This window comes from Aspergillus lentulus, assembly GCF_001445615.1.
Source record: "Aspergillus lentulus DNA, contig: Alt01, strain: IFM 54703, whole genome shotgun sequence".
NCBI lineage: Eukaryota > Fungi > Ascomycota > Eurotiomycetes > Eurotiales > Aspergillaceae > Aspergillus > Aspergillus lentulus.
Window position 1 is genome coordinate 3,920,341 of NW_028322123.1, and position 19,319 is coordinate 3,939,659.

General features: G+C 50.4%; 9 protein-coding genes across 9 annotated transcripts; 4 read left to right on the forward strand and 5 right to left on the reverse strand.

Annotated features, from left to right (window-relative positions):
* Positions 1-55: 55 nt before the first annotated feature.
* Positions 56-1,635, reverse strand: ALT_1204 (putative MFS transporter; the record flags this gene model as incomplete). The annotated part of the gene is made up of 3 exons (XM_033561423.2): positions 56-1,284; positions 1,331-1,379; positions 1,429-1,635. 3 exons carry the CDS (start codon positions 1,633-1,635, stop codon positions 56-58), a joined length of 1,485 nt encoding a protein of 494 aa, XP_033417314.2.
* An 810-nt stretch (positions 1,636-2,445) lies between these two features.
* Positions 2,446-4,286, forward strand: ALT_1205 (putative transporter C1002.16c; the record flags this gene model as incomplete). The annotated part of the gene is made up of 8 exons (XM_089599109.1): positions 2,446-2,458; positions 2,512-2,653; positions 2,703-2,863; positions 2,917-3,039; positions 3,086-3,382; positions 3,490-3,636; positions 3,681-3,992; positions 4,036-4,286. The coding sequence occupies 8 exons, from the start codon at positions 2,446-2,448 to the stop codon at positions 4,284-4,286; spliced, it is 1,446 nt and encodes a 481-aa protein (XP_089456773.1).
* Positions 4,287-5,333: 1,047 nt separating this feature from the next.
* Positions 5,334-5,861, reverse strand: ALT_1206 (uncharacterized protein; the record flags this gene model as incomplete). The annotated part of the gene is made up of 1 exon (XM_033563404.2): positions 5,334-5,861. One exon carries the CDS (start codon positions 5,859-5,861, stop codon positions 5,334-5,336), a length of 528 nt encoding a protein of 175 aa, XP_033419295.2.
* A 950-nt stretch (positions 5,862-6,811) lies between these two features.
* Positions 6,812-7,849, forward strand: ALT_1207 (oxidase ustYa family protein; the record flags this gene model as incomplete). Its single annotated transcript, XM_033563403.2, has 5 exons — positions 6,812-7,043; positions 7,097-7,228; positions 7,275-7,405; positions 7,452-7,551; positions 7,608-7,849. 5 exons carry the CDS (start codon positions 6,812-6,814, stop codon positions 7,847-7,849), a joined length of 837 nt encoding a protein of 278 aa, XP_033419294.1.
* A 200-nt stretch (positions 7,850-8,049) lies between these two features.
* On the reverse strand, positions 8,050-9,075 carry ALT_1208 (cupredoxin domain-containing protein; the record flags this gene model as incomplete). Its single annotated transcript, XM_033563402.2, has 4 exons — positions 8,050-8,577; positions 8,622-8,690; positions 8,740-8,775; positions 8,821-9,075. The coding sequence occupies 4 exons, from the start codon at positions 9,073-9,075 to the stop codon at positions 8,050-8,052; spliced, it is 888 nt and encodes a 295-aa protein (XP_033419293.2).
* A 930-nt stretch (positions 9,076-10,005) lies between these two features.
* Positions 10,006-11,403, reverse strand: ALT_1209 (FAD-dependent oxidoreductase; the record flags this gene model as incomplete). The annotated part of the gene is made up of 5 exons (XM_033563401.2): positions 10,006-10,180; positions 10,232-10,307; positions 10,359-10,652; positions 10,699-10,984; positions 11,032-11,403. The coding sequence occupies 5 exons, from the start codon at positions 11,401-11,403 to the stop codon at positions 10,006-10,008; spliced, it is 1,203 nt and encodes a 400-aa protein (XP_033419292.2).
* Positions 11,404-12,365: 962 nt separating this feature from the next.
* Positions 12,366-13,657, reverse strand: ALT_1210 (uncharacterized protein; the record flags this gene model as incomplete). Its single annotated transcript, XM_089599110.1, has 5 exons — positions 12,366-12,653; positions 12,711-13,010; positions 13,072-13,263; positions 13,316-13,386; positions 13,444-13,657. 5 exons carry the CDS (start codon positions 13,655-13,657, stop codon positions 12,366-12,368), a joined length of 1,065 nt encoding a protein of 354 aa, XP_089456774.1.
* A 702-nt stretch (positions 13,658-14,359) lies between these two features.
* On the forward strand, positions 14,360-16,015 carry ALT_1211 (putative MFS transporter; the record flags this gene model as incomplete). Its single annotated transcript, XM_033563399.2, has 4 exons — positions 14,360-14,563; positions 14,619-14,727; positions 14,785-15,329; positions 15,389-16,015. 4 exons carry the CDS (start codon positions 14,360-14,362, stop codon positions 16,013-16,015), a joined length of 1,485 nt encoding a protein of 494 aa, XP_033419290.2.
* A 705-nt stretch (positions 16,016-16,720) lies between these two features.
* ALT_1212 (uncharacterized protein) lies at positions 16,721-17,263 on the forward strand (the record flags this gene model as incomplete). The annotated part of the gene is made up of 1 exon (XM_033563398.2): positions 16,721-17,263. One exon carries the CDS (start codon positions 16,721-16,723, stop codon positions 17,261-17,263), a length of 543 nt encoding a protein of 180 aa, XP_033419289.1.
* Between the last annotated feature and the right edge of the window lie 2,056 nt (positions 17,264-19,319).

Consider the following 19,319-nt stretch of genomic DNA (forward strand, 5'->3'; position numbering starts at 1 on the left):
GTGTGACTATACTCGTCTAGTATACAAGAAGACCTACTTTCCAGGCCTCACTGCACTAATAAGTATACTTATATCTCGGGTGTCTATCCCCAAGCTTCGCAAACTGCTCCTCATACGGCAGATCCTCAAGCCCCTGGAGCAACCTCACCGGATCCCTCTCCTTCCTCCGATTCAAGAACCGCAGTAACAGCACCTGCACCACAACCAGCACCATCGCAATCACCAACAACGCCAGATTAAAGCGAATCCCCAGGTTGAAGTACGGCGCCGACTCCTTGGGATATATCCACGTACTCATGATGCCCCCCATATTCGTCGCGATGAACGCCATCGCCACGGCAGTCGCGCGCCGCAGGTGGCCCGCCGTGTTATTCGGAACCCAACTAATCAGGCAAGGCGCACAGGCATACACGCCCGTCACGAGAAGCATGAGCGCAGCGTAGCGGATGCCTACACTGCGTCCGTTGATAGCCAGCGCGGCGCCAATCAGCGCGATGCCGCTTGTGACGAAGGCGGCCGCGCCGCGCTGCTGGCGGCGGTCGGAAAAGTACGCTGTGAGCATGGTCACGAAGAACCCGGCGGCGTAGGGCGGAACAGTCATCAGCTGGGTTTTTGTAGGGCTGTATCCGAGTGCTTGGACGATGGATGGTGAGAAATATGCGAGTCCGAAGAGGCAGGCGCCGTTGCAGAAGAGGATGAGACATGCGATCCAGACGTGGATGTCTTTCAGGACGGAGATGACTCCCTTGAATGTGACCTTGGATTCGGTTTCGAAGTTGTTACTGTCCTGCTGAAGACGGGCGATGCAGCGCTGGGAGTGCTCGGGACGAAAGGTGATGACTTTCTCTGGACCGTTGGGAAGCACGAAGAAGGAGAAGATACCGAAGCAGACGGTAAAGAGGCCCTCGAGGAGGAAGATCCACTGCCAGCCCTTCATACCGCGGAGGCCGCTCATCTGCTGGATGGCTGCTGCGAGGAGACCCGAGAAGGCGCCACTCAGGGAAGCGGCGGAGAAGAAGAGCGCGATACGAACCTGAAGTTCGTGGCGGCGGTAGAAGTTGGACAAGAAGAGGACAATTCCCGGGAAGAGGCCTCCTTCTAGCAGGCCAAGGAAGAATCGACATGCGAGGAAACCGGAGTAGTTGTGCACTTGGGACTGGAGCGTTGTCACCAGTCCCCAGAGCGTGCATAAGGTCGGAAGGAGGATACGGGGGCCGATGATCTTCAGCAGGAGATTGGAGGGAAGTTCAGACAGAACATAAGGGACATAAGTGACGGTAATGGCTGAGAAGTCAGTATGGGCGATTCAGGACGGTCAACAAAAACGTACCTGTCTTGTATTGCAAATCGCTCAAATGGAGGTCCTTTTCCAGACCGGCCTATGGTCTTCTTTAGCAACAGCCTGCGTCAAATTGGCGGACGACGTACCACTCGTGCGTTTCCAACATTTGCACGATCCAACCAAGCCAGCAGGTATAGCATCAGGGTCATGGGCATAAGCAAAAGGTCCAGCCTGAGAAGAGTCTGGCGATCGAGCTTCAATGTCTCCTCGTCCAAAGCAACCTCCTCATCGGCGACCTCCTTCTTGGCCTCAGGATCTCCAACATGGTCGCGAAACGACTTTTGATCGGTCATTGTGGAGATTCGGCAACTGGCCAGTGCTCGCAGGTACGAAAAGATTTTGCACGTCTCGGCCGTCGTGGATACGAGACGTTCGCCTTTTGTAAATATGGCCAAGAGAAGATCGTCGGTGATGGTCGCTTCAGATTCTCCACTCCCGCGGAGCAATTCCGTGGTCTAGTTACTGGTTAGTACACGCGAGATGACTACGCTTGCAGCCACTGCTGACCAGAAAACTCAACTATCGGAGTACGAAGCGTTGGTCCCCGCGGATATACTACATGAATGCGGGGGCGGGGCAAGAGGCGAAAAGAGTATATATCGGAAATCCTAGCGATGGGCCGCGGCTCTTACTTTGGGCTGTGGGATCTTTGCCGCTGTCACGAACCGACGTTAAGCCAAGACATGGTGTTAGGATTGGGGAGGACATTGTGAGGCTCTGCAGCATTTTAGAGCTCATTATAATTACGTGGTGAAGGCAAGATGTAGAATAGACAGGGATGAAGGTCTGATTCTTTTACTAGCATATACATATATATATATATCAATAATATAGCAATGTAATGCAAAATTACTATAAGGCTGTAGAACCCTATGAATTGAGGTAATTTAGTTAAGTCATAATAATCTAGCATCTAATCAGTTAAATTAGAGTTATGGAGAGCTCGGTTTGACCGCAACCGGCCAGAATGGTTGACATCTTCCCAGTGATGAATGATGAATCATCCCCCTGACGTCGGTGATGTCAGGAAATAAAGTACATGCTAGTTTCCCAAGTTCCGGTTTTAGAACTCCAAGATCATTGCCAGTCATGGCGTTTCAGCTATGGAAGTAACTAGTCAGTCGCGTGGACCGTTGGCACCAGGTCTAGACGGCTAACATCCTGTATAGACAAAGAATCTGTCTCGAATGGCGATAAGAGATCTTTCAGCTCGTCGCCAAAAGCCGTCAACGAGCGAAAGTTGATGGCCAAGATTGACTGGCATGTCCTTCCATGTTTGTGTGTCATGTTTCTGCTGGCATTCCTAGATCGGTATGGTTAGACTCCCATGTCGCGATAGCTGATGCTCACCACTTTGCAGTATTAACATCGGTAATGCGGCGATTCTGGGGTTAAAGGAGGACTTGCACATTCAGACAGGAACTGAATACAACGCTGCATTGACCATTTTCTTTGTGCCGTATATTATCTTCGAGATTCCGTCCAATATCCTCCTGAAGAAATTGAAGCCGCATGTGTGGTGTATGCCTTGTTGGCTTCCGCAGATAGGAACAACACATTGACTACAGATTCAGTGCCATTATGCATGTTCGGCTTTGGTCTGGTCACGGTCTGTCAAGGGCTCGTATCAAATTGGGGTGGATTAATGACCACTCGCTGGTTCCTCGGCATGTTCGAGTCGGGCTTATCTCCTGGGTGTAAGAGTACCTCTTTCTGCGTCCGAAACCTGCTAAACCGGAGCAGGTTTCTACCTTATTGGCATGTGGTACAAGCGAAGCGAGGCTCAGAAGCGGTTCAGTCTCTTCTTCAACTCATCAACTATCGCTGGTGCATTTGGCGGGTTGCTTGCCAGCGGAATCGGGAAAATGGACGGACTGCGTGGCTATAGCGGCTGGCGCTGGGTGTTTATCATCGAGGGCGTGATCACCTGCCTGGTTGCGATGGTCTGTTTTTTCATCGTCCCGGGCTTTCCTGAGGATGCAAAGTGGCTCGGTGAGGAGGAGAGGGAGTTCATACTTTCCAAGCTGGCGGACGATGTGGGTAACGCTGCCAGACATGCGAGCATTGGATGGCGCGATGTTCTGGCTGTTTTCAAGGATTGCAAGCATGCTCCTTCGCCATGATGGATAATCGCTAACACAGATCAGACAAGGTGTTTATAGGCGGATTTATGTACCTTGGACAGGGCGTCACAGCTTATGGTACGAGTCCACATTTGCTCTTCAGCGAGATGCTGACAAGGACAGGATATGCCTATTTTGCACCTACGATTATCAAAACCTACGGCCACGACGGTACGATCATGTCTCCTATCAATTGCACACAACTGACCTTTCAGCCATCAAATCACAGCTCTACTCCATCCCACCATGGGCTGCGGCATTTGGCTTCTCCATGCTCATCGCCTTTTTGTCTGACAAACTCCGTCACCGGTTCATCTTCGCCATCATCCCGATCCTCATCGCTATGGCCGGGTTTGGCATCCTCCTCAACGTCCACGACCATCATACCGTACAATACGGTGCTTTGTTCCTTGTCACGAGTGGCTGCTACAGTGCCATGCCCGTGCTGGTCTGTTGGTTCTCGATGAACCTGGGTGGTCATCGTCGACGAAGCGTAGGGACGGCATGGCAGATTGGATTTGGAAATAGTACGTCTCCATTCACAACCCGGGGTCATGCTAATATTTGGAGTCGGTGGGATCATTTCCACCTACTCGTTCCTCACTAAAGACGCTCCTCGCTACCATAAGGGGTACATCATTAGCCTGTCGTTCCTCTGTTTCTCCGCCGCGATGGCCATCATCTACGTCTTGGCGATACTGTACGATAACAAGAAGCGTGATCGGGCCATTGCCAATGGGACAATTGACCCACGATCATTACCGGAAGAAGAGTTGGAGTATATGGGGGATATGGCATCAACATTTCGCTATTCTTATTGATCATCACGGAATAACAGTAGTTCAGAGAAAGTGAGCGATGCAAGCAAGCATCCGATTCTAACCTTGCCCTAGGGCTGACAGGCTCTACATCGGCCATTAATCTTAATACAAACAATGTCCCGAGGTCAGATACTATCGCCCCAAATAAACGCCTGTAGATCAATCACTTAGACTTGGTCAAGCTTTCCACATCAAAGCTTAAAGACAAACAGACCTAAAACACAGCGAATCGCTTCGACTACTCAAATGGCTACCAGTATACCCATGAACTGTAAACTGCCCTTCGTGTGATCCCTGAACAAACATGACTAGTTCTGGGGGCCCCTATACCTTCAGTCCTAAGTGCCAGAGGAATGAGTATGTGAGGTCTCAAATGCGCATGGTGCGCTAAGTTGACATTTTTCGCACCGGTGCCTTAGCTGACCAGAGTAACCAGGATGAGCCTGATCCTGGCGTCGGAAGTAGCATCGATGCATCCGAAATGAGTTGAGTTCAGTCGTGCATTTGAGGTCACATCAGTGTGGCTCCCTGCATATATATGCAAGGAGCATTGCTGTGATAGTATCACGAGCCATACGCCACACTGGCCTCCATGCTTCTGCTCGAGGTGCTGAACTGTTGATTCCTTGATACGAATCATCTTTCATTTGCAGGGGATCTGCTTTCCCTGAATTGATCATATCGATCCTTCTACTGATGTATTGAAAGAGGCAGCTACATTCGGTTTCACCTCTACCATCGCCGATGTACATTGCCATGCAAGGATCTTCCTACTCCTTACAGGGTACATAGTGGAAGTACCAGCTATAATGAAGGTTCATGACTCGCGTATGTTATGATTCATTTCATCTAGACAAGACATTAAGATTTAAGGAGTGTGTAGACATGATCATCATCATCACATATTGCGTAGAGCTTTGCTCGATATGCCACAGATATTCCACTTCGGAAATCATTCGTCGGACTTTTTCTTATACTGCAACTCATCAGGACGGGCGTTTCCTGATCCCAAAGACAAAAACTTACATCTTTCGTTCGGCGAGCCCTCTAGTAGTTCTCGTAGGTGCCGTAATCGCCATAGTTGCCATAGTCTCCATAGTCACCATAGTCGGCAGGAGTAGGAGAGGGAGTCGGGGTCTCGGTGGGGGTCGTGCAAGGCTCATCGTCTCTCTTCACCTTGTACTCTCCATAGTTCCCATACTTGCCGTAGTTGCCGTAGTCTCCGTAGTCTCCATAGTTCGCTGGAGTAGGAGTTGGGGTCTCAGTGGTGGTGGTAATGGTGGGCTTCTCGTCACGCTTGTAGTGACCATAGTCCCCATATTGGCCATAGTTTCCGTAATCACCGTAGTTGCTGTATCCAGGAACAGGAGTTTCTGTTTTGGTGCATGTGGTTGTGGGACTGGGCTCCTCGTCGCGCTTGTAGTGACCATAATCACCGTACTTGCCGTAGGAGCCATAGTCCTTGTAGTCTCCATAATCGGCGGGCGCCGTTGTCTCGGCGCGAGCCTCCTCGATGGGTCTGGCGCTGACGCTCAGTGCCAGGAAGAGGACAGCAGCTTTGCTAAGTAACTGCATTGTGCTGGGTGATAGGTAAAGTTTGAGGATGAACGGAAGAGTTTGCTGTGACAGGGAATGAAGAAAATCTTCTGGACGGACAAGGGTAGCAGGCTTTATAGACAGTACTCTGCCCTATTTCCTTGCTGTAGCTCAGAGTCGTGCCCGAGAGTACCCAGCCTCCAAGTCGTGGACCAATGCTTATTGGTCAAGTCTCTGATGACTGCAGCGGTGTGGGATGGCCGTGATACAAGCCATCATGATGTTCCAATCAGGGATACTGCAGAATACAAGGAAGGAAGCTCCATCGACGCGGTGTTACATCGTGCAAGCCTCTGTCACCACAGGTAACACAAACAATAGCCTTGAGCAGTTCGTCAATTGTACATTCAGCCATGGAACTGCAAAGTCAATCTGACCAGTTTCTGTGTTCACCACCTCCGCTTCCCATTCGAACTCACGACCGTCACCTGGGTGATCAAAAACTCAACACACGAACAACCGGAATAGGCATCTGTCTGTCATCTGCATGTCTCAAGCTTGCAGCTTTTGGGTCCTCGGCAGAGTCGAGATTGGTTGTTCTCCGCACACTCGTGACTCTCGTCTGCAAGCCAAGACGCGTCGATCAGTCTATTGCATCATGGGCTCACTATTAATATCAACCTAGTGAGACAAAGACACCGCCAAGTGTTGCGGGTCGCACGGAGCCGAAGGGTATCTGCCAGCCCGGGCTTGCCCGTGTCTTACAACTCATCAAATCCCAGGTTGCATCCGCGGGGGGCCTGTTACTCCACCATCGGTCATTGGTGGGAGGTGAGACATGCACGGTACTTGGAAGTAGTCACACTGCCACCCATCCGACTGTTGTTGCGGTCAAGCTTCCTTCGATCGCATTGATTGTTTGGCTTATATCTTCTATCATCTGAGCTTCTGTAATGTAATGGACAACTGCTACGTACTCAAAAAAAAAGATGGCGCGCTCCGAGTCGGACAAGGATATCGATGCCAACTATGGCCTACTCAACAATGAAGAAGCCCAAAATTGGAGTCATGACGAAAAGCCTCGAACTAGACCGCGTGGAGCCTGGCTCACGGTCCTGCTCTACATGGCGATAGCGGTTGTTTCATGCTTGGTTGGACTTTTCATCGGACATCAACTACAAGACCTCGATAGGGTCTGTACTCGCCATGTCTCTCATTATTGTACGTTCTTCATCTTTTGAATTACTTGCGAATTCCTTGATTAACAAGAACAGCGCCTGTTACCTCGAGTGTCGACATAACATTTCAACCTCAGCGGTTCAATGGTTCGCTGCTCAAAGAGAACATTTACCGTCAAGATGCCAGTCCAGAGGTCGACGCAGCATGGGAGGCATTAGGTGTAAATTGTAAGACAGATTACCCTGAGATAAACAAAATTCTAACCATGAGCAGATAGAAGTTTGCGTGTTCCTGCCGAAGTAGCAGAAAAGTCCGGACTGGCGCGAGACCAGGTCAAGATCAGCCAGAAGTATGGAGGAGGCTATCCGGCGAATGTAGAGGGCTTCCATCATTTACATTGTCTGGTATGTCTTCATTCTATCGTAACAGGATGAAAGCTGACCTGTGAAGAATCTACTGCGTCAAACACTCTACTACAACTACGATTACTACCACAAGCTCGGCCAAGGAGCTTTCAAGAATGACGATTTTATCGTTCGACGACACGTTTGTAAGTATTCCACATCCCTGTTCCACTCAAGTCTAAAACTGACAATAATTTGCTAGCCCACTGTCTGGACATCCTACGACAGCAACTCATGTGCACCATTGATACCGGAGTCCTCGGTCAAGTCTGGATCCACCCTGATCATCCAGAGGCGTATGTGGACTTCAACACAGAGCATCAGTGCAAGAACTTTGAAGCTATTCGTCAGTATGCCGAGAAAAATCAGCTACCGGCTCAGATTCCGAAGGATTTCTTGGAGCCACCTAAGGCGGGCGATAGAGTCTATGATGAGATTCCATAGGGAATATCGAATACGAAGGCCATGAAATTGTATAGTATTTACATCAAATAATGAAGAAAACGTTGGTCCACCTACTGAGGCAACACACATTATGCTTTCCTGACTTCATCACGGCTGAAGATATCACAATGGTTGAAAACAAAAACATCAGAACAGGTGAAGAATACTAGAGAAAAAAAATATACAAAGAACAAGAGACATCACGTCCATCCGTAGTACATGCCTCCTGGCTTTCCACCGACAGCACTCGTCGCCTCCAGCTCGCTCGGCTGGCGGACTTCTTCCTGTGGCGGTGACTGCTTCATTGCAGTCTCCCAGTTCCAATACCCAACATTCTGCAGAGGAGGCGAGACAGCCGGCGGCGAAGCGCCCGAGCTCCACGACAACGTACCATGGCCTCCAACTGAAGACGATGCAGTGCATCCCTGCTCACTCTTTCCCTCGCCCTGACCACCAAACAGAGCCCAGTGAGCCGTCCGCTCCATCCGCCCGGCCTTATACCTTTTCCGACACAGCGTGATCACAAGGACGACGAGGATGGCAATAAAGGCAAACCCCCCGATCATAGTACCGGCTATGGCGCCACCGCTGAAAGCGCTCTTCTGGTGGGTTTCGGTAGCGGAGGACGAGTAGCCCGTTCCTTCGGCGGGAGGCGATTGTCCCGGGACGAGCATGTACGGGTATCGTCTTGCTTGGGCGAATTGTGCTTCCCAGGTCATGGTTTCGTTCTACAGTGATAAGCAGGCGTCTTGGATCGTGGGGATATACCTACCGGGTTGATAACTCCGACCATTCCATTGACGAGACAGGAGTCGACCGCCGTGCAGAAGAAGAAAATGGGCTGTACCCCGGGTCAGTTAATATGTTCCCGGCTCTTAGGCAAGACATACTTCGGTATCGTTCACAACTAGGGACCATGTAGGAGGCTAAACAGTTAGCCTTTTGATCTCAAGGTGAGGCGATACACTAACCTCTCCTTCCAGCTGCCCGTCGCTATTCTCGTTGAAGGTATTGAACTGGCCCGAATAGAAGATCTCCCCCGCAGCAGGCACACAAGGTGCCATAAAGTCGGCCTTGACGACCGAATGGTTGCGCGGGTAGAACTCGAAGACGATGACATCGCCAACAGCGGCGGTGATGTTGTGCGGCAAGTATTGGTGCGGGTTTTCTTTTGGGCCTACCTTGATCGTATGCGTAGCGTGAGGAGCTGTCGAGGCTGGAGTCATGGCTGTTTTAGCCGTGGCTGTTGCGTATGGCGTCCTGGATTGGAATATAGCAACACGGTCAGGGAGATGGTCAATAAGTCCTCCAGCATCGTGGTATCGAAAAAGTCAACCTGCAGATGAATGACATTTCAAGGTGACTGGGGATCAATATTCCTTCATAGTCGTCGTGCACTGCCTCGAAGTCTCATTGTCTCAACGACAACAAAGGAAGTAAATGCGGAAACTTTAGTGCAACGCCACATTTCATTTTGGTGGCCATCTCCTGACGTAGAACGAGATTCTTTGTTCATAGAACTGTTTTCTTGGTTCGGAAAGCACTGATTCTATTAATGTTGGTGGTTTACGGAAGGGCAGGTCTTTCGCTGGGATGGCCGATGGGGGATGGTGGATGGTGAGAAAGCGGCCTGCTCAATGTCGGCCCAATAGTTGCGGCGCTGTCATGTCAGTCTTTGCAAAAGACAAAAAAAGTGCTAGAATAAATATACATCTGTTGGATTTCAACTGTCTGAGCTCTCGCGAGGGATAATCTGCGCGAACCCACACGTTGGCCATGCCGATAGTTCACTGCTGTAGGACTCGGCGTCCTCACGATGCATGACTTGAACGGAGGGGTCCAGAGGGATACTAAGTCACAGTTCTGGCTATAACTTATGTCATTCGTCGGTGATTATAAATAGATTAGGTCGCTTGTAGCGCAGGTTCATGCCCTTAGCCACCGACATCGCTGAAGTGTTGGAACTGACTATCGGTAAAGGCCAGGATCCAATGACTCTGTTACTGCTGTCATAGCCCAAGTCATGACAGAAAACTACTCAAGGTTACAGCTTGGGAACATATCCTCCGCCTGTGGGTGATCTACCGTCGATCGCTAGTTCTCAATAGCATGGCAACGCTGAGATCGAGCGAGGCTTTATAGCCTCATAGCTCATGTCACTCGCTATCCAGCACTCTCTTCGCCACGAGCGGGCTTCCATTCAAGATCCTTGGGTAATCATGCGCATCGAGACAGGCCTGCCGTGAGTTCAAAACACTCACCTCCGCCCGTCTGAACACATCGTTCTCGTATTCTTGGATAGAGCGACGGAGGGAATCCGTTGATAGTGAGCTATACACAGTCAGAATTATCAGTTTCAGAGGATGGGGGTACAGGACGTACTCCGATGAGGCGAAATCAATTCGCCGGACCAGATCACGGACATCGGCGATGGCGCTGTTGGCACCTTCGCCACGGACTAGACGGTCATATTAGCGAAATTGCATCCAGGCATGGCGTGAGATCTTACACATGGTCATAGTATGCGCCGAATCGCCCATCATAATCACGCGCGGATGAAGACGCTTTCCCGGGGTGAAGATCCAGTCTTGGATGCGGATTGCGCGTGCCTCTGAACCATCAGGGAGATTGTGGACGAGCGATCGGAACGGTTCGACCCAGTTGGCTGTCAACTCTTTCATCAATGCAATTCGTCCAGCATTATCGGGTGGGAGCGGGATGTTTTTATTGTCGGCCCATGAGACGATGATCTGACAGACGTAGGCATCTGTGCTGTCGTCAAAGTTGTTCGGGGTATCGAGGACTGTAGACTATTAGCGGCAAGATACACATGTAGAAGACATGCATACAGCTGAAGAATAAAAAGACATTCGATTCTGGATGAGCTCCCTGGAAGATATAAGGATCCATAGCCCGGAAACAGGCCGCTTGCTCTGGCGAATACCGGACTGTCACTCCCAGAAGCTGCACGGGGAGCGGGTTCATTTGATACGAGTCGGGATATGCCAGTTTACGGATGCGAGAATTGGCGCCATCACAGGCAATGAGAACACTACCCGTGTAGGAAGTACCATCTTCAAAGTGCGCTGTAACGCTCTCCTCTGTCGATGTGACGTCTACCACTGTTTTGGACCACTGCTTCCGTGAGTTTCACTTGAAATGCTACAGACTCAAAGACAGACCTTGACGTCGATCCCCGTCGTCAACAACTCCCTCAATCTCCCCCTGTTCACCCGCAGCCTCTCCGCAGCGGGGACCTCGAACAGCGCCGATCCGGAGCTCAGATCAAAGAACGGGAACCGACCGACATCGCCACTCTCGGAAGCTTCCTTGTTCACTGAGCATTCGGGTAACCGTGCGACGATATGCTCGGGCAGCATTTCCCGCAGGATCGGCAGTCCCCAATGCAGCGTCAGACCCCATCCCCCGGTACGGATATCGATAGAGGAATCCCGCTCAAAGATAAGGAATGGAACCCCTGACTTGTGCAGATACTGGGCCAGGGTCAGACCGCTGATCCCTGCGCCGATGATGAGGACGGGTAGACCAGACATGCTGTTGACTTGGCAGTTGGCTATTAATCTTCTGCCGTGCTTTTGGTAAGGAGATAGTCAGCTGGAATGGACCAGAAGAATAACTGTCAGCCGTAAAAACTTTTCACTCAGGGACAAGTGGCGTGGTGGGTGACCGGGCGATAATTGGACCATTCGGACAGTTACACAGCCCCCTGTCATGGTTGGCTGAGCGTGGCCTGAATTCCATCGATGATCCTTCGCAAGCCGGGCAAATACCGGATATTCCCTGTGCTTAGTACCCTGTATGCGAGATTTAATTCCAATCACACGTGCCTAGACCGTAGACTGGTTGCGTAGGATTTGAAGGATGCATGGCAGCATGAAATTCATAGCGTGATTGGTTGTGATAAGGGAATCCTTCGGACCGTGACCGTGAGACTCAATGAGTTCAATAGGACACTCTAGAACGACCCTCAAATAAATTAATAATACGGCTGGATCAATGTCTTGGTTGGTCACAGCCTATATCACTGCGGGTTTAGTGGTGTCTTTAGAGTGACGCCAGGAAGACGCCGGCGAACCTTGGCTGTTGATCCCTGTCACTTTAAAAACTTAAGGACCAGCAATATCTATGGCATGACCTTTTCGGTTAATACCTATATTGGTACCAATTCCCGCTTGAATAAAACCTTGTGTCTCCGTTGACTAATAGGCTGAATTGGCAGTTATCCGAGTCCCGCCAGAGACCCGCAGAAAATGAGAATCTGGCTTCGACGACGGACCTCAAGCTAGGATGCTGCTTACTTTGGTGGTCTAGTCGAAAACCCATCGGTTATGTTCTCGGGCATATTGTCGAAATCATACTAGTGGGATTGAACCATGATATCGATCGATCAAACTATCCGTCGGCCAAGATGACATCGTCACGACACGTGGACACAAAAGAAAAAGTAAAGGAAGGAATGGTCAAATATACAGAGAATGAAAATGGTCCCCACGTATCATTTATCGTTCTCGTGTGAGACACGGTACTCGACCGTGACATGGATCTCGGCGTTCGCTCGAGCAGTGGAATCGTCAGTGTCGAGGATTAGCTCCTCGCTGGGCGTTCGGTGAACAAGGGCTGGCTCCTTGGGGGTTACTGATCTCAATTGAGACTGTCGGTTCTTGGAGTAGGACTGCAATGAGTATCCGGTGTTCTTGCGAAGCTCGCCGCCACTGCGGGAGTGAAAGTCGCGGACCCATATCTTGAGAAGGGGCGTAAGGAACGGAAGAGAGGTGACGATATTCTGGACATTCGGTCAGATCATGTTCTATGTATCGTTCAGATTTGTGGCCAAGCTCACCCCGACATTGAATTCGATTGTGCCCCAGAGGACTAACATGGTCGAATCACCATCTACGGCCACCACGCGATGGATCTGAGTTAGGCGCAGAATGGAGCAGAGAGTAGTGAACAGTCCAAGGAGGAACAAGCACACCACGCCTGCCTTCTGTGCCGGTTTCACGTTCAACTGGAGTAGCAATGGAATCGGCAGGAAGATGACGGCCACATCGCAGATGATTGTAAAGGCTGCAAGACCGTAGAAGGTCGGTCCTACCGGAAGGCATTTACCGGGGATTGTCGGATTCCAGGACCGCTCGACCTATCATTTGCATTCTGTTTAGCACAACTCTTGACACTGTGCGGGAACAATAGTCACCTACCGGCTTGCAGTTTAGAATGAGAACCAGTGTGCCAGCCACATGTCCCAAGGTCGACAGTAGAATCACCACCCAGACCAACATGCGGTAAAAGCGCTTGGACGTCTTTGCGAGCAGATGAAGGTAGTTGATGCACAGTGCGGCTTTGAAACCGGCGATTCCGAGTTGGTAGAATGGCCGACCGGCGTAGTTGAGCTGCATTGACTGGTCAGAAAGATCGAATCGAGCACGAGCAGACGAGTCATACCTTTGTGTACGTTGGGAGGTCTGGCTTTGGCCGCAACACCAGCGGTAATCCCAGTCCATAACGGCTTTCTGCTGTTGTGAGCATGGGGTCATGGGTCATGGGTCATATGGGCCAGAGGATGGACTTACGAGCTATACAAAGAGCATTGTAAACAATACTGAAGATCATTCCAAACACCATCACATAGTCGGAAGGGTCGAATCTCCCCAGTTTGATACGCACGAACAGTCGCAGGCAAACGGTGATGACCATCAACAGAGTCAGAGCGATGCATACCCCCAAAATGAGTGGATACCTGGACTGGGCGTCGACCTCCGGCGAAGCATTGTGTACCCAGCCCATATTGAGCGTCACATAAAGGTGATGTTGGATGAAAAAATAATAAGATCAGCAGTCATCTATCGCATTGTTTTGTATAATCATGCATGATGGGAGATTCAGTAAAAGTCCACTCGGCATCAGCTGGAAAATACTCCCAAGGGATGAACTAGTTCGATCTCTGCACACTACTTGTTTCTTTCTGAAGGATTGGCCTTCCAAGAAAACTAATTTCTTCCGCGGAAAAGACCCGAGATAATTAAACAAATTCATTCAGAGCAATAAAACCGACGCTTCTAGTCTTGCGCCATGAGTATCTGGAGTCTGGGCACCGGTGTGCTTGTAGCGCTAGACAGGGGACCCTGGGCAAAAGCTGCATTCTTCTGCGCTACTTTGACCGGTATTTAGCTGGATCGGGATATCTGCACGTTCAAACTGATCCCTACAGTCTTCAAAGTAAAACCTGCGAAGGAAAAAAAAGTTAAGACTGGTGCATTCTTCTAACCCCACCATCGCTTGGCCCCCAACCCATCCTTTAAAGTCGGGATCATCTTCAGTACTACCTTAGGTACTTTAGCTGATCAGCATCGTGCCCTGCATCCCTCCCCTTCATCCCTTGTACTACCCTCCACTTTTCGTTTCACATCTGACGTGTTGCTTTTTGCCTTGCTTTTTCCCTTTCTTTTTTCCTTTTATTCCGTCCTCCGTCGCCTTTCTGTCATCAAAATGGCCGAGAAAAGGCCAGATATAGACACCCACCCTGTCCATGGACGACGCGATGATGCCTTGAATTATCTGGATGAACATGCCAATATCCAGGATGAGGCGACTGTCGATCTTGCGGCTTTGCGACGCAAGATCGACTATCGCATTATCCCCTTCATGTTCTGCTGCTATATTCTGCAGTTCCTCGACAAGGTGATGCTCAATGTACGCCACTCTCTCCCCTGTGTGCACAAAGTCTTCTCTCTGATTATTCCGGCAGTATGCTGCTGTAATGGGAATACGGAAAGACCTCAAGTTGGTCGGCAATGATTTTTCTAATGCGGCGACTTGGTTCTTCATTGCCTACTTGATCGCGGAGGCTCCGCTCGGTATGTCTCATCCCTCTGGTGGCCCCGCATCCCACTCATCCTGCTGATGTTCTCTAGTAATTCTCCTGCAAAAGACTCCTCCAGCCAAATGGCTAGGAGCAAATGTCTTCCTCTGGGGTGTTGCTGCGGCGGCCTGTGCCGGCGCCCGTGACTATCGTACCCTTTTGGTCTCTCGTATCTTCCTCGGCATTTTCGAGGCCACGATTGGTCCGTCTCTGATGCTGCTGAGCAGTCAGTACTACACCAAAAGCGAAGCGGCACCCCGATTCACGCTGTGGTATGTCGGTCTGGGCGTGGCACAGATCCTGGGTGGTCTTATCTCCTTTGGCTTCCAGCATGTGAAGAACCCGTCTTTCCAAGGGTGGCGCGTCATGTTTCTCGTTCTCGGACTTGTCACGTCCCTTACTGGCGCGCTGACCTTCATCTTCTTGCCCGATGCGCCGATGAAGGCAAAATGGTTGACCGACCGCGAGAAGGTCGCTCTTTTGAACCACGTCAGCATCAACCAGACGGGTGTGTGGAGCAGTGACTTTAACGTAAAACAAATCTGGGAGGCTGTACGCGACATTCAGCTGTGGTTCATCATGATCATCACCATGCTGGTATGTTCGCTATGCCGATTATCACGCATTTTTCCGATCGCTGACAGCCTACCGCACAGATCTCCGTCTCCAGTGGAGTGGTGACCTCGTACTCGGCAACCTTGATTGCTGGATTCGGCTTCTCGGGTCCCCACGCGGCCCTGCTCAATATGCCCTCGGGCATTGTTAGCATCTTCTTCACTCTCCTCGTCGGCTTCGGGATCCGCCGAGTTTCCCACCGCTGGGCCTGGCTTATCGCTTCCACCCTGCCCGGCATCCTCGGCGGCGGTCTGCTCTCCTTCCTCCCCAAGCACAACAAATCAGGTGTTCTCATTGGGATTTACCTCGTCAATGCCATCGTCGCCACCCTCCCCATTCTTTACCAATGGACCGCGGCCAACTGCGCGGGCCATACCAAGCGTGCGTTTGCCAGTGCGCTCGTCGCCGGCTCCTTCTCGGTCGGAAACATCATTGGTCCTCAAACGTTCCAGGCGCGAGATGCGCCGGAATATCACCCGGCTAAGATTGCAGTGCTAGCGACGCAGGCTGCAGCAGCCGTGCTCTCCTTCGTCCTCTTCTTGTATTATATGTGGGAGAACAAGCGCAGGGACCGTGCTGCAGCAGGACAGGAGGATCAGGCGCAGGATGACACCAAATGGGCCGGGTTGACGGATCGGGAGAACAAGACTTTCAGATATGTCTACTAACTGTATATACGACGTATATATGCAGAAGATTATGGTTTATAACCATGACCTGTAACGATGGTTACAGTTTGGACAGTTTCAAAAAGGGCTTCTCATTTCTCAGTTCCGCCAGAAAATTTGCAAACCTTCCACCATCGCTGGAATTGCTGGATATTTGTCTCTCGAAGGAATACTGATGTTGGGCAATAATAGACGTTTACCCATGAGAGGATGCCTATCCTATCTACTCCGTACCTTACAGTGAGGAGGATTGCTTGAAGGATCACCTTCTGTTCCTCTAAAATCCGTGAGATCCTGCACAATTTCACAGTACCCATTATTTCTCCGGAATGACCAATCACGACTACTTCCTCATAACGCACTCCGCCACCCTTGGCTGGACGACAGCAGCCGGTTAGACGTTAGTGGTTTCGATAGCGTGGGAAAACCGCGGCTTAACTCAGACGGCGCGGGATCTAGACTGCGCAGCTCTGGAAAGGCAGATTTTATTGGAGGAAAACCAGGCTAAAACGGGCGAATAAACTTTGGAAAAGGGGCAATCCAGATGATGGATCAAATTATTCAGATTCGTGGACCCCAGGGTCCAGGTGCTTACCCAGAAATAAATAAAGCAGACCATCTCTCCACCGTATTCGACGAGTTCCTCAGTCTCTACCGTCGTTCATTCCCATCCGTTTTGCTCGCTGTCTATCTACTTCTGCCACGATGCAATTCAAGTCGCTCGCTACCCTCCTTTTCGCCGCTCTGGCAGTGGCCAATCCTGCCCCAGCCCCTCAGGCTGGCGATGACCTGAACGCTCTGATGGACTCCATTCCCAGCTCCGTCCTCGGCGTCCTCATGACGGCTATTCCTCCCTCTGTCGTTGCGGCCCTTACCGACCCTACCCAGGCCGCCGGCATCGTTCAGCAGATTGAGCAAGGGCAGATACCCGACTGGTACAACAACCTGCCCGACAGCGTCAAAGCCTGGGCTTCTAACGCGGTCATGGCTGAGCTCGACGGTGTTGCTCCCACCGATACCGCCAGCGGTAGCCCTGCTGCTACCCCCACCGGTTCTACCACCACTCCCGCCCTCACTTCTTCTCCTTCCGTGACTTCTTCCGGCAACACCAAGACCACGTCCTCGGGCTCTGCTGGTGCTGCCTCAACCACGACCCCGACCTCGACCCCGAACGCTGCCCCCACTGGCGCCGTGGCCGTCAGCTTTGCCGGTGCTGCTGGTATACTGGCTCTCGCTCTTGCCCTGTAAGAAGGATATGCGAGGTCCAGACGACATCTCTCTGTAGTACAATTCCTGCGTGTCTACGGATCTTACAATGTATTGTTTCCATATATACCTTTGGTGGTCTATTATTGTTCTGCTAGGCACTGTACATTTCTGTTATAATACCTCCAAGGCTAGCTATGCGATAATTGAATAATACGAGTATTTCAGCGGATATCTTGTGTCTCCGAAACCAAATAACCATGACACCTCCGGCGGCGCATACCACTTGTGCGATGGATTCGAATGCAATGCCGTTCATATTAAGTTCAAGTAATATCTCAGTTGCCAGTGGCTCTACATGGTTCGGAAACATCATGAACTCAGTTTTTAGATCCTGCGGAAGTTGTCCTTCCGCATCAATGACTATTATAGCCAGTGGAAGATAGGACGCACAAGATGGTCGGACCTACAATAAAACCTTTGCAAGAACAATCCCTCCGAAGCGAAATACTCCCAGTTGGCGATTAAAAGACTGGGCTATGTGCGCGATGCAATTTCGTCTATGGGGTGCACATACTTCGGCTATATTCGCTGAGGTTCGAGCATGCTTGCGCCTGTCGACAAGCTACAGACCCTGAATGATCTTCAGAAGTCCGACTATCGTAGCCAAAGGCTGGATCGAAGTTCTACATACGGAAAAATGCCGTGTCCTGTTGGTCCATGTGATAACAAGGTGCAAGCGCCACAATATACTCGACTGATCTTTCAAGCAAATTGCCTAGCTTCGGAGACATGACCGTCGCTGAAACAAAGCACCAGACTTTCTTGGTTGCTGCAAGGGACTGGGCCTGTGATACATAAAGAAACCGAACCTGCCGCAGCACGACTGAAGAGGATATCGGAGGGTGGACGGCGCGCCCTCGGGGAATCCTTTGCTCTGTTTCATTTCAAAGTACTTGAAATGGTTGCTGCGCTAGGGTTTGCATAGACTGGATAAACCAAGAACGTTATTCTGTTGGTTAGTCACATGGAACCGGCCGGACCTACAAAAATATAAGAAACGGCTTGTGCTCTGACTTGCACTAGGTAGGACTAATTAAATCTAAGTAACCTCCAATCCGGTCTGATGTATATGTCATTGTAGGCCGCTGTTTCAATCACTGATGTGCAACTGACCTTCTCAATATCAGCCGGCATACAGGCCAGCAGTCCGGAGTGGACTTCTCCCATGACTTCAGAGTCATTCACACACTTTTCAAACGCCGCAGCACCCCGTCGAATAGTTAGAATATATATATGTTATATAAACCCTATGGATTTGACAAGGTCACAGCATGTCGAGAATCTAGTAGAATTTATTAGTAAAACTCGATAGGAATACCAGATTATTCTTAATTTCTTCCAGAGAGTTTTGCTTCTGGCGCCTCAGTGCCCACGAAGGAATCCCTTGCAAGGCTTGTTCCATTACATGCTTGTCCAAAGCCATCTTATTCTCTAGTAGATATCTAAAGCCATCCTCTTTTCCTGTAGGCGCAGGCTAGCTAGCCGCTGCAATGTTGGAACATGATATGGAAGCTTGCTAGCTGTTAGCCATCTGTAGTCTGCAAAGCTGCTTGTAAACACTGCAGCACTGGTATGGAAGCTAGATAAGAAGAGTATCAAAAAGAGGCGTAACTAGGAAAGGTTTATCTGCTTAACTTTAGGTGTGATACTCAGAGATCTGAGCAGTCTGAGCCTCCTGCCTTGACAGCTCTCTTTCTCTTCCTGCTTCTATAACTTCCTTCTTCTTATGCTCCAGTTCTACCTTCTGCGACAAGGTAGCCTGCACCTAGGAGTCCTAGGCCTAGATAGCCAAGGCCTGGATGGCCTGTACATTTGCTAGCTTCTCTAGCATGTAGCATGGCAGGTACTGTAGTATTATCTTCTCCCTTAGGGGGCAACGCGCATGTAGGGAGGTTTCTTGTACGCTTCTGGTTGAATTACTCCTAATTTCACCCATACAACGTTAGCTATTGATCATGCCATGAGCCTTGGTTGAAGAGGAAGAAAATGTTTTGCTGTGGTGGGCGGTGTTTGACAAAGGGTCGATTTGACAAGT